The following is a 14,377-nucleotide window of genomic DNA, read 5'->3' as shown; positions in this document are numbered from 1 at the left end:
TTACCTCTCTCAATATCATGTTTTCTAGATCCATCCATTTGCAAATTTCAAGATGTCATTGTTTTTTTCTGCTGTATAGTACTCCACCATGTAAATGTACCACATTTTCCTTATCCATTCTTCAGTTGAGGGGCATTTAGGTTATTTCCAGATTCTGGCTATGACAAACAATGCTGCTATGAACATAGTTGAGCACATGTCCTTGTGGCATGATTGAGCATCCTTTGGATATATACCTAAAAGTGATATTATTGGGTCTTGAGGAAGGTTGTTTCCTAATTTTCAGAGAAATTGCCCCACTGACATCCAAAGAGGTTATACCAGCTTGCATTCCCACCAGCAATGCAGAAGTGTTCCCTTTTCCCCACAACCTAGCCAGCATAGGTTGTCATCAGTGTTTTTGATCTTGGCCATTCTGACAGGTATAAGATGGAATCTCAGAGTTGTTTTGATTTGCATTTCTCTGATGGCTAAGAATGTTGAACATTTCCTTAAGTGTCTTTTAGCCATTTTAGATTCCTCTGTTGAGAGTTCTCTGTTTAGGTCTGTACTCCATTTTTTTTATTGGATTATTTATTCTTTTGATGACCAATTTTTTGAGTTCTTTGTATATTTTGGAGATCAGTCCTCTGTCTGATGTGGGGTTGGTGAAGATCTTTTCCCATTCTGTAGGCTACTGTTTTGTATTGTTGACTGTGTCCTTTGCTTTACAGAAACTTTTCAGTTTCAGGAGGTCCCATTTATTAATTGTTTCTCTCAGTGTCTGTGCTACTGGGGTTATGTTTAGGATATGGTCTCCTGTGCCAATGCATTTAAGTGTACTTTCCACTTTCTTTTCTGTGAAGTTCAGTGTGGTTGGTTTTATGTTGAGGTCTTTGATCCATTTGGACTTGAGTTTTATGCATGGTGGTAGATATGGATCTATTTTTATTCTTATACAGGTTGATAACTAGTTATGCCAGCACCACTTGTTAAATATGCTTTTTTTCATTTTTATATATGCTTTTTTGTACACAGTTTCATCTGGTTTCTTGAGCATGAGAACCTGAGTTGAGTCCCTCCCTCCTTCCTATGTGAAAAGCTGGGTGTGAAGGCCCATGAGTCAGTGTGGAAACTCACAGCAGGATCCCTTGGTGTCCTCATTAGGTTTCTTTTGCTATGATAAACACCATGACCAAAAGCAGCTTGGGGAGGAACAGGTTATTTCAGCTGACAGGTTATAGTCCATTATCAAAGGAGGCTTAAGGCAGGAACTGAGCAGATCATGGAAGAATGTTGTTTACTGGCTTGCTCCCTGCTATGCCTTGCTCAGCTTTCTTTTTTTATGCGACAATCCACAGTGTGCTGGTATACATAAACCATTAGTCAAGAAAGTACCTCACAGTCACGCCTACTGGCCAGTACGAGGGAGGGAGGCAATTCCTCAGTTGAGGTTTCCTCCCTAGCTTGTGTTCAGTTTAAAAACACCAGTCAGCACACCGAGGATCATTGGTAAGCCAGTCTAGACTAGTAGGCAAGTTCCAATGAGAAACCCATCTCAAAAACAAGATACATGGTACTGGCTTTCACACAGTCATACACACTGCATGCACCTGAACCCAGATACATGCATGTGCATGCACGAGCGCACACACACATACACACATTCACGTAAGTATAGGATAGTATGCTTGCTACCTTATTGAAAATGAAATATTTGCTACCAAAATTCAAGTACAAAGATATACTACAAAATTGATCAACTAAACGCTTCTGTGTAGCAACATTATGTACTTTAATGTTGAAATATAGAGTGATAATGCTGTTTAAGGCCATGTCATTTAAAATTTGAATGTAAGAGTACTGGAGAGATGAGTCAGTGGTTAAAGTGCTAGTTGTACTGGGCAGTGGTGGCGCACGCCTTTAATCCTGGAACTTGGGAGGCAGAGGCAGGCGAAGGTCTGTGAGTTCTAGGATAGCCAAGGTTATGCAGAGAAACCTTGTCCTGAAAAACCAAAAAAAGAAGGAAAAAAAGAAGAAGAAATAAAAGAGTATGAGTTGCTTTTGCAGAGGCCTGGGTTTCGTATCCAGCCCCTCTCTGACTCCAGGGACCAGGCATCCAGGCAGTGTTCTTACATGTTGGCAAAGCCTTCCAACACATAAAATGAAAATAAATATTTTAACACTTTTGATATAAGTTGATAAAGCACAGCATTTCATATTTTCCAAGAATGGCATATTTTCAAACTATTAAACTTTTAGATCTTCGTGAGATTGCTATACATAACCATTTCTTAGAATTTGGATTTTATGGTCCATGAAATAATTCACAGGGTACATAGAGGAAGGCAATCACAGGGCATCTGACAAAGGGCACAAATGACCTTCTAAAGAACTTTGACAAAATAACTGAAGAATTGACAGGCTCAGTGACAAGCAGACACATGGGAGAGGCTTCCTTATCTTCGTATTTGCTGGTGCAATGAGAACTAAAATCATACAGTGTTATCATAGCCATTAGGACAGTTACACTCTGCAAATGCCATTATCCAAATATTGCTGAGGATGGAATAGTTCTGAGATTGCACACACAGAATAGCAAATTGTACCTTAGAAAAATGGCAGTTTCTTTAAAAAAAAAAAAAAAGTAAGCCTGCATTACCCCGTGACCTAGCCATGCCGTTCCTAGGTATTTATTCAGTGTGAGTGAAAATGGCTGTCTTGACAGACCTGCATTTGAATATTCACAGCAGCCTCAGTCAGAGCAACACCAAACTGAAAACTATCCAGATGTCCTTCAACAGATAAATAGTTAAGTGTAGCCATATGGCAGAATCTCCTCAGAAATAAAAGGGAAACTCATACTGATACACAGGACAGCACACATGCACACTCCATGAATAGGGTTCTAAATGAAAGAAGCAAGACATAAACCATAATACATGAATCTTTATATGAAATTGTAGAAAATACTGAATGGTCAACAGTGAAAAAAATCAATTCTCCATGGCTCAAGGAACAACTGGATATAGAGATGCACAAGAAAGTGTTAGGGTGATAAAGTGTGCACCATGGCTATGTTCATTTCAGTCAGGTGATAGAGTGTGCACCATGGCTATGTTCATTTCGGTCAGGCAGCACTCATGAAATTATATACCTTTAAGGGATACAACTTAGTCTATAGAGTCTTCTTAATAATAAAGGCAATTTTTATTTATTTATTTTGGTCTTTTGAGATGGGGTTTCTCTATAGCTTTGGAGCCTATCCTGGAACTAGCTCTAGTAGACCAGGCTGGCCATGAACTCACAGAGATCCACCTGCCCCTGCCTCCCGAGTGCTGGAACTAAGGCGTGCGCCACTGTCACCTGGCTGCATGATATACTTTAAAACACATTAAATGAACCATATTTGGAAAGACATATTTCAAACTTTTGTCTAATTTTACATAGCTATGTATTTACTGAGACTGAAATTATTTTGAAATCAGAATTTTTTGTTTTATTTTATAAAAAGGTAGGATTTTTAATGACTAACTGAAACAAATTATTTTACTTGTGGCTTGTCTGACAGGCTAATATCCATGCTCTTCAGTTTTGCTTCACACTAAGGAATTTTTTTTCTAGGCGATTGTTCTTTGTTTTCGACTGCACTTCACAAAGGACAATATCACAAACAACACAGCTGCTGCTACAGTACGGCAGGTGGTAACCGTTGTCTTCGAGAGGATGGTGGCCGAAGACGAGCGGCACAGTGGTAAAGTGGTGATATCGCTTCCTTCTTGTTTGTGAGCGGGGTCGTGGATACAAGATTTAATTTTCATTCATTTTTAGCTTTTACTTTGTGAACTAGTAATGCCCTAGAGCTAGAAAATCTACCCTGTGTATCCTGTGGAGACGAATGTGCTGGTGCACATCTGTAATCCTGGCTCTGCAGGACCCCAGGCTTGAGGCCAGCGAGATACAGTCTCAACACTTGAAAACTTCTACACACATGTACGCACATAGATATAAACACATGTATATATGTGTATGTGTGTATCTGCATGTATGTTCATATGTGATGAGTTCCTTTACTTGTTTGTTAACTTGGCAGATAATCCTGCCAAATGCAGCTCAAGGAAGGGAGGGTTTATCCTGGTTTAGTGTTGACGGGGGGGGGGGGGTGTGTGCAGCTCATGGTGGCAGGAAGGTCGCTGCAGCAGGCGGGGAAGGTGAGCACACTGCACTCCGGGCATGAATGGGATCCCAGCTTATGGAATGGTGCAGCTCACATTTATGATGGCTTTTCCCAATCTAGACGGTCCCTCACAGATGTGCCCTGGAATGTGGTTCTCAATCTTGTCAGGTTAGCAACTGACATTAACCATATCAGGTGTAGTATGTATGTGCACACAAACATATGTAACACATATATACACATATACACATTACTATGTGACACTTAAAAATTGATGGCAATTTAAAAATAAATTATTCACCTGGCCATGTTATGTTAGCACATGTCTTTAATACAAGCTCTTGGGAGGCAGAGGCAGGTGGGTCTTTATGCAATCTAGGATAGTTAGAACTACATACAGAGAGACCCTGTCTCCAAAACCCAAGTAAATAAATAAGTAATTCACTATTTTATCACCCTAAGTAGAGACTTCATTTTCTATATTAAATTCTAACATGTGTAGCCCCCTCATTGAAGTTAATAATTTCATATTTTAGCAAAATATTGTATTGTTTGTATTTTTATGCAAACATATTCCATTAATTTTTGTAGTGTTCTGTCTGCATAGTTTGCATTTTAATAGTTGGATTATGTTGTGTGGCTGTCCTCTAGTTCAGTGACAAGCTCCTGCTAGACACTGGATGGTAGTCAACACTTTAAAGTGACTCTAGTGCCATCCTACCTGTGTTTTCCACCATGAATCACTCACCAAGGTAACCTTCCAAGTGTAGGTACCCTCATGTGAAGTTTGCTGACACCTGTTGGAAATTACTGGTGTATGTGAATCTTTTACATTTTCATTAAATACTCTGGTAATAACAAGTCACTTCTTTGAGATTTAAAGAGATTCTTAAAAATTAGAAACGTTCTTTTAGAGAATGGATGCAGATACCCGTTGTTTGACATGTTATAGTTCCTGAGAATTGATGGTTTTAACTATAGAGATTGTTTTTAGTGGTGACCTTTATTGGTTGGAAAATATTTTCCACCTCCTCTAGAAAGAATTTAAAGTGGTGCAGTCTTCAACAACGTAGCTTTTTTGCTCAAGCAAGAAAAAAAAAACTATGTATTTTTTGCATTTAATTACGCATTTGTTGTGTGTGCAGGTATGCACACATATATGCAGGCAAGCATGTCACAGCACAAATGTGGAGGTCAGAGTCAGTTCTCTGCTACAGTTCCATCCCAGGGACTGGATGCAGGTCAGCAGGCTTGGCAGCAGATACCTGCAGAGCATCTCACTGGCTTTGTAAAACTCCATCTGCTCTTCCCTTCACATAGTTTATCTTCTTTCTTAATGCTTGATGCTGTGTCCAGTCCACTTAATTGGTGATTGTATGGCGTACTCGTAAACTGTGCAATGCTGGAAAGGACAGCCGTGATCACTCTGCCTCCCTGACTTGACTGTTGACTTAAGTCTTCGCATTTAGATCAACCACTGTGCACTGTTGGTTTTCTAGGATGTTTCTGCTGGCATTGTACATAATTGTCCTGCATTTCTCTTTGAGAAGTACAAGTAGAATTCCGGTAGTTAGAAATGTTAGGGAATTATTCAAAATCATGGTAAGCATAGGACAGTTTTCTAGTTTAAATGCCTTATATTCATAACTTTGATGTAATTCATGGAGCAGTATTTTTAGCCATGTTTCTCTAAAGGCTGAAATACCATTTGCTACTTTCTATTTTAATATAACAGAAAAAATACCAAAACCACTTTCAATTATTTATTAAATCAACACTTTTCTTAAAGGCTGCCATCATTTACAAAGAATATCTTTTAAAAAAATCTATTGGGGATGGAGAGATGGCTCAGCAGTTAAACCATCGACTGCTCTTCCAGAGGTCCTGAGTTCAATTCCCAAGGGCACCCAAGTGGTGGCTCACAGCCATCTGTAACTGTTGTCCCATGGGATCTGATGCCCTCTTCTGCATCAAACAAAACACCGTATACATAAATACATAAATAAATCTCATCAGTAAAAATATTATTTTGGAGAAAAATATAGCCCAGCAGTAGTGGTATGTACCTTTAATCTTAGTACTCAGGAGGCAGAGGCAGGTGGATCTCTGAGTTCAATGCTAGCCTGGTCCACAGAGCAAGTTCCAGGACATCCAGGACTACACAGAGAAACCCTGCCTTTAAATACAAAAACAAAAACAAATAAAAAAAATTAAGAAAACAACACCCAAAACTATTACACGTGTGTGTGTGTGTGTGTGTGTGTGTGTGTGTGTGTGTGTGTGTGTTTACGTGCACATACTCAAGTATATACCTTAGCACACATGTAGAGGTCAGAAGATAGCTTGTGAGAATTAGCTCTTATTTTCTACTGTGTGGATCCTGGGCATCAAAAACTCAGATATTTAGGTGTGGCTTCAGCCACCTTTGCCCACAGACTATGTCATCAGCCCAGAGAATGGTCCCAATCATAATAGTGTTTAAAAAATGCTGTGAGCAGGGCAAACCATTGCAGCTGACTCTTAGCTGGTGCAGCCAGCCATGACTCACAGTTACAGTGGCAGGTCAAGCCGGTCATCTTTTGGAAGCTAAGAAAAGGTAGGGGAAATGGTTATGTGGTGAACTTTATGTTTGTTATTTATTACAGACTTAGAGCTATCGTGTGATAAAGGAACTCACAAATAAGAGACTGGGGAAATCAAATGTGTAAATAAAAGTAGTAACCTTGTTAAAACGTATGTAAGAAAATGGATATTCAAAATTCTTATGATATTTTATGTAAAATATCAATTTTTCACTTTGGAGACATAGTTATGAAATTATTAGATTATGGTTATATAAGAAGAATGAATTTTAAACTCAGCATTGATTTGCTAAAGGTCATTTTGAAGTCCCTCCTATCCCTGGCCTGTTTTGATTGCAGACATAGAACCACCAGTGCTGGTCCAAGGAAACAGTAACCGAAGGTCTGTCAGCACCCTGAAGCCTTGTGCTAAAGATGCATATATGCTTTTCCAGGTATTTCAGTTGACAAACGTAATATTTGCTATTTTAGAATTTATGTCTGATATAATTTCTAATGCAAAAAACTATTAAATAGTCAGAATTAGTATTAAAGTAGTTCTAGGGCTGGAGAGATGGCTCAGTGGTTAAGAGCATTGCCTGCTCTTCCAAAGGTCCTGAGTTCAATTCCCGGCAACCACATGGTGGCTCACAACCATCTGTAATGAGGTCTGGTGCCCTCCTCTGGCCTGCAGACATACACACAGACAGAATATTGTATACATAATAAATAAATAAATATAAAGTAGTTCTAAAAGACTTCTTTATTTTTGTTATTTTTAAAGATTTATTTATTTATTATGTGTACAACATTCTACCTCCATGTATGTCCATACGCCAAAGGGTGCCAGATCTCATTACAGATGGTTGTGAGCCACCATATGGTTGCTGGGAATTGAACTCAGAACCTCTGGAAGAGCAGCCGGTGCTCTTAACCACTGAGCCATCTCTCCAGCCCTGACGAAAGACTTCTGCATCTACTGTAAATCTGACTAACAGCTAAATGCTGTGGCTTACTTTAAGGAAGTGAAATTAAACTCAGAACTAGAAAAACAAGTATGTTAGGGATGACCAATCCTACAAAAACATTCCTTTAGTGAGGAAAGTTTATGTAATAAATTTTCTGTCTACATAATGTAATCCTTATTTACAAAAACCTTACCTGATTTGGCATGACTAAATCATTTAAGTACAGTAAGATTAGAAGTTTATTCTTTATTAAATAATATTAATGCTTGTCCATAGTTATCTGCTTAGTGTCTAGTTACATGCTTCTATAGAGCTTTACTGAAATCTTCTGAACGTATAATTTGTCAAAATTTGAATTACTTACTGCTAGTTAATTTTTAAGAAAAATGGGTTTGTTTTGCTGTAGTTTCATAAACTGTGAGTTGTGGAAGCATATTTTATTGTAACCCATGATCCTGTTTATTTCCCAGGACCTTTGTCAGTTGGTTAATGCTGACGCCCCTTACTGGCTCGTCGGCATGACCGAAATGACTCGGACTTTTGGCCTGGAGCTGCTGGAATCAGTCCTCAATGACTTCCCACAGGTCTTTTTACAAGTAAGCTCATCGATATTGTCTCGTTACAAAATTAGTGTTAGTTTCTCATATATATTTGTCAAGTCAAGAAATAAACATGTATTTTTTCCATGTTTGAAGATACAAAAACATAGCATTAGGCTTCAAACAAAACTACTCTGTGGCATTTGTTTGTTCTCTCTTTGAGAGTTTAAGGTATGTTTTCTTTATAGTATTTTTGTTCTTTTTTGACAAGGGTTTTACAAGTGCAGCTGCCTCAGTCTCCTGAGCACTGGGGTTATCATTGTTCTTTTGATTTAGTAATTTTCTGTTTTTTATTGGTCTGTCTTCCTCCTGTCATCTTCCTGTCTTTCTTCCTTGCCCCCAACATTTTAAAATTTTATTAGATTAAACCTTACAAAATGATTTAGGCAGATTTCCCCAAGCCTAGAGTTGTGAAAGTAAAGCTGTTTCTTTTCCTCTCCTTCTCTTTTTTTGTAACGTGCCAGGCTCTTTTGCTTGAGTGTATGTTTGTGTACCACATGCATGCAGTGTCCATGGTGGCCAGAAGAGGGCAGCAGATCTAACAGGAGTTAGAGATGGTTGTTAGCTACTATGTGGGTGCTGGGAATCAAACCTGGGTTCAAAATCTAAAATCAGAATCAGAGCCAGTGCTCTTAATCAGTGAAATTATCTCTCCCGTCCCCCAAATAAGCCTTTTCTTTAACAGAATCTTCTTGAAATATTTCCAATTTGTGTTTAGTCCATTTAAGAACAGTGCACATTTCAAGCCTTTAAGTTATGGTAAGAGCTGCATGAGACCTTACTGATTGGCAATGGTCAGATTCTGGGAGAGGGGCAGGTGTCGTATCCAGTTGTATACCCAGTGTGAGTGTCCAGTCTCTAATTGATATTTTCAAACCAGATCACATGATTGGTACTAGTTAAAAGTCTTTGGGAAACAAGCGAAAGAAAAAGCAATGAATATGGGAAAGAGATTTGTAAAGAGAAGGAAGGGAGACTTTGTAAGGATAGGAGGGAAATAAGCGAAGTTGGAGGAGCGTGAGCAGACTGCATGATGTACCTTCTAAAGTTAGTGTGGCTGTGCCTTGGAAGGATGTTGCAAACTAAGTGAATTCTTCTTTTCCTTTGCAAACAGCATCAGGAATTCAGTTTCCTCCTCAAAGAAAGAGTATGCCCTCTTGTGATCAAGCTCTTTTCTCCAAATATAAAATTCAGACAAGGTTCCAGCACTTCATCTTCTCCAGCACCAGTTGAAAAACCGTATTTTCCCATCTGCATGCGTTTGCTGAGAGTGGTGTCTGTTCTGATCAAGCAGTTTTATAGTCTTTTGGTAAGTGTTAGTTTCCAAACATGTTTGTACATATAACTGCATGCAGTGTGTGTTAGCGTCTTGTCTCTCTGACAACTTAAAGCAGGGGAAACTTACTCTTTGGCTCAGGGTTTCACAGGTTTTGATCCTTAGCCAGCTGATTATATTACTTGGAGCCTGAGTTAGGCAGAAATGTCAACGATTGTGGGGGATGTCACAAAGGCTGCTTACCTTACAGTAGCCAGGAAGCAGTGACTATGCTTCTGACCTCAGGCCTCCTCCATCTCCCCTGTTTATTCCACTTCGGTTCCCAGCTTTTGTTGGAGGTATCACCAGTATGCAAGGTGAACTCTCCTTAGTTAATTCTCTCTGGAACTCTCACACGTGAACCCAATGTGCACCCCATGAATGCCCTAGGTGTTTATTAATTCAATCAAGTTAGCAGTGGAAATTAAGCATCAGATTGTTTTTAGATAAAACATATATATACATATTAGAATATTATATATGTTAGAATATTATATATATGCATCTTTAATTGTATATGGCAGTGAAGATGATGCTAGTACAATTTGATTTTGCCTCCATGATTCCTGCCAAACATTCTAATACCATTGCTTTTGTACTATCAGATCAAGTGTTAACTACATTGAAAATAACAAATCATAATAGTATTATGAAAATGTGTCTGACCTCCCATACTCCCACACATGGTCTCAGGGAACCCCAAGGTATTCAACAACCATTTTGCCCCCACTATTCACTAGCTCAGCTTTTCATGTTGCTGAGAGGCGAAGGAGAGTGATTGTCAGTTAGTCTCTTCAGTTACTAGAGGAGTAGAGGAGACCGAGTTAAAATATATCCTGTACTTTGCTTCCTTTGACTTCTGACCTGAGTACATCTTTGTCTTTTGGATCATTAACAGTGTCTGCCCAGATCCATTTTTCTTAAAGGTGCCCTTAAGGAGTTTATAAAAATTAATTTTTAACTTAAAGTAGCTATCATATCTCTTTTCTGACCTTGATTTCCTTTAGGAAGGAAAGAATGGGTTTTTAATTACGTATCCAATTTAATCTTTCACCTTTATTTTTTCTTTTTCTTGAGGCAGGGTTTCTCTGTGTTACAACTCTGGTTGTTCTGGAACTCACTATGTAGACCAGGCTGGCCTTCAACTCACAGAGATCAGTTTGCCTCTGTCCTGTAAGTGCTAGGATTAAACGTGTGCGCCACCACGCCCAGCTCCCTTTCACTAAATTTAACATGTTTTGTGTGTGTTTTTGGTGTATTCTGTGAGTGTGCAGGTCAGAGGTGGACATGAGGTGTCTCTGTGTGTATGTCTCTCTGTGTGTGTCTCTGTGTGTGTGTCAGAGGTGGACATGAGGTGTCTCTGTGTGTGTGTCAGAGGTGGACATGAGGTATCTCTGTCAGTGTCTCTCCACCTTACCTTTGAAAAGTATCCCACACTGAACCTGGACCTCACAAATTTGGCTAGGCTGGCTGCCCACCCATCTCTACCACCCTAGTACTGGGGTTACAGATATCACATAAGCCACTGCACCCTGCTTTTTTAATGTAGGTGCAGGTGGTTGAACTTGGGTCTTCATGACTCCCTCAGAAAGCAGTGACTGACTGAGTTACCTCACTAGCCCCAATGTTTCACTTCAGTGCTAACATTTCTCTAAAGATTTGTCACTGACAAACCCATTAGCACCTGAGCCAGTGGTTGCCATGTGTGCTTGATGCTGTCAAACATTTATCTGATGTTTGAATTTCTACCTGCATAATTTTGATTTTTTTCTTTTTATAAGACAGGATCTCCTACACCCCACACCTGTAGATGATAATTTCCTTGTCCCCCAGCCACTATCGAATTAATCACTCAGAGACTCATATTAATTATAAATGCTCTGCCAATAGCTCAGTCTTATTACTGTCTCTTATAACTTAGCTCGTTTCTATTAATCCATGTATTGGCACATGGTTCGTGGCTTTACCTGTCCTCTAGCATCTTTCTTTTGGGTGTCTCACTGGTGTCAGCCTCGACTCCACCCTTCTTTGAGTCTTCAGTTTGGTTGTCCTGCCTAGATTTATCATGCCTTGCTATAGGCCAGTCGGCTTTATAATTAACCAATGAGAATAATACATATTCACAGTGTACAGAGGATTATACCACAGCATTTTCCCTTTTCTGTCTAATTAAAAAAGGAAGGGTTCAACTTTAACATAGTAAAATTATATACATTAAAACAGTTATCAAATCTTTGCATTTGACAAAGTCAGAGAAAACATTTAATTATCCATGCTATATTGATGAGTCTGAAGTTTTGTATCTAATTTACCCTTTCATCAACTAAGAAAAATTATAACTATGACTATCTAGTCTTCAAGTCCATCAAAGACACCAGAAGGATGAAATGTTACATAATGACAGGGACATCAGGCTGTGGACAGTCACCAAAAGTTTCTCTGTATGTTGGGGCATCCAACGTTGGCCTACAGGCCTACTATATTTGACAAACTTTCCTATGAAGCAGGGAATTCTGAAGGGCCATCCTGCTTTGTCTTAGCAAAGTTTGGTAGTTGTATATCTTGTGTCCAGTTTGGACAGTAACTTTCAACAATTGAGGCAAGGGCAGTTTCTTCAGTGCCTGTCTTCTCTGGATACATTGGTGCTGTCAGGAGCAGATTGTCATGAAAAGTCTAAGTTATTAAAACATTTTAAATGCCATAATCTGTAGGTCTTTGAAATGTTTGAAGAATACCTATCTATCTGAAATATATCTCTGTATACATATGACTATAAGTTTGACTATTATAGATGACTATTAATCTGTATTTCTTAGTTATATATTAAATTTTTAAATGAGTTGTATAAACATAATACCTTAGACAAGAGTAGAAATATACATATAACAAGATTAACTTTAAATTTGTATCAATAAACCAAAATCCATACCAATGGAAAATATTTTGAGATTAACTGTTGTTTTTTTTCTATTAAAGAAGATTTGATAATCTACTCTTTTTTTCCTATCATAATAATCTACCCCCCCCCTTTTTTTCTCCTTCCATTTCTTGGGAAGTTGCTTCTTTTATCCTTATGGTTACATCCTACTTTTTTAAAGCACCTCATAAAGATACTGGAAGGCATTAGAAAACAATAGTAGCTAAGGCTTGGCTCTAAAATACTTTATTAGAATCACAGTCTCTTTATGTATTTCTGGCTGTTCTAGAATTAGATATGAAGAGATCTAACTGTCTCTCTTTCCTGATTGTTGAGGCTAAAATCTTGAAGACTACTTTATTTACCCAGTTTCTTGCCTCATTTTGGGGCATCCACAGCTGAAACATGCAGTTACTAGCTGCACTCATGAGGAATCCATTAGATTTAGTAATCTCAAAGTCAGCTTCGTTCTACCTTCTATAGTCCTGCTGTTTACTTGACAGATAAGTCACAGGAGTCGTTCATTTACCTGGTTCATTTTGTTTGTCACTCGGTAAATCATGGATGGTATGCTTTAGCCATTGTTTATTATATAGAGAAGTTGTTAATAATACAGTCTGCATTGGCTAAAGCACTAGGCCCCATGCTACGTGCCTCACCTGCCTGTTTCTGTGCGTCTGTCAGCTGCTGCAGGTTTCTCGTTTTTCCGTTCTTGTTTTGTTTTGTTTTTTTTGAGACGGTCTTGCTGTTGTAACCCAGGCTGGCACCATCACACCAAACTGCCTCTTTGCTTTTTAGCAATCCAGTGTATAACATGTAGAGTGTTACTGAGGTGCAGATCATACATCTGCGAGCAGTTTGTAGGACTAGAGACAAGATGTGTATCACGTTTTCCAAAGCCAAGGGTTGGAGCTCATCAGTACTGCAGAAAGATGTTCGAGAAGCTGCAGCTGTTTCCAGCTAACTCTTCTTATTCACCGTTTTATCCCCATTAAGGTGATTTGACATTATTATCATTTCTTTTGACTCAACGAAATGTTTAAACCTCCTTTTCTTTTTAGGTAACCGAGTGTGAAATATTTCTGTCACTGCTGGTCAAGTTCCTGGATGCAGATAAGCCACAGTGGCTTCGAGCTGTTGCCGTGGAATCGATACACAGGCTCTGTGTGCAGCCTCACTTGTTAAGGTAAAGTGTTCTGTCAGATGACTAGCTTGATCACTGCTGAGTTTAGAAGAGCGGGGTACCTATTCGTAAGAGTTAGTGATGCTTCTTAAAGAAAATGGTGTTTGTGTGTTTGCCACACCAGGTGGAAGCTTGGGAAAGAGCTGGGAGAGTCAAGCACATGGGTGGGTAATGATTGCCATCATCTGCTAAGCAAATATGGCCAGTATTTCTTTTCATTTCTTTCATTCTTTCTTTTTTCTTTTTTTCTTTTTTTTGGTGTTTCTTTCTGAGTTGAATCTAAACCCGTCTCTGTCCAAATTAGAGAAACCACTCAGGTGTGATGGGTGACACCAAATATAGGATTGTAATAGTAGCAATCATTTATATTTACTATATAAAATGTGAATATTATAATACAGTCAAATGCCTTGCCCAGGATGTTTAAAATTTCTTCACAGGTCTTTTTGTCAGTCGTACGACATGAAGCAGCATTCCACCAAGGTCTTCCGTGACATTGTGAACGCACTGGGGTCTTTTATCCAGTCTTTGTTTCTCGTCCCTCCTACTGGAAACCCTGCTGCAGCCAACCAAGCTGGTAACGTCGTGCTCAGATTTGTCTTCATTTTCTCCCTCCGTTTACTCACCATTAGAAGTCTTATGTCTATACAAACTTGAAACACCGAGTGTGCTGAGAGC

General features: G+C 38.9%; 1 protein-coding gene across 5 annotated transcripts in view; it reads left to right on the top strand.

Annotated features, from left to right (window-relative positions):
* Positions 1 to 14,377, top strand: part of Mon2 (MON2 homolog, regulator of endosome-to-Golgi trafficking) — a 76,861-nt gene that overhangs the window by 16,855 nt on the left and 45,629 nt on the right. For all 5 annotated transcript variants that reach the window (XM_013350285.2, XM_005357937.3, XM_005357939.3 and 2 more), the window contains 6 exons: positions 3,604 to 3,733; positions 7,078 to 7,172; positions 8,156 to 8,281; positions 9,399 to 9,593; positions 13,578 to 13,702; positions 14,140 to 14,276. In XM_013350285.2, the coding sequence (XP_013205739.1) occupies positions 3,604 to 3,733; positions 7,078 to 7,172; positions 8,156 to 8,281; positions 9,399 to 9,593; positions 13,578 to 13,702; positions 14,140 to 14,276 (808 nt within the window). The remainder of the gene's footprint in view (positions 1 to 3,603; positions 3,734 to 7,077; positions 7,173 to 8,155; positions 8,282 to 9,398; positions 9,594 to 13,577; positions 13,703 to 14,139; positions 14,277 to 14,377) is intronic.

Source organism: Microtus ochrogaster, chromosome 24, assembly GCF_000317375.1.
Source record: "Microtus ochrogaster isolate Prairie Vole_2 chromosome 24, MicOch1.0, whole genome shotgun sequence".
In the NCBI taxonomy this organism is placed as follows: Eukaryota; Metazoa; Chordata; class Mammalia; order Rodentia; family Cricetidae; genus Microtus; species Microtus ochrogaster.
The sequence above is the reverse complement of the archived record's forward strand: the minus strand, read 5'-3'. Positions and strand labels throughout refer to the sequence as shown.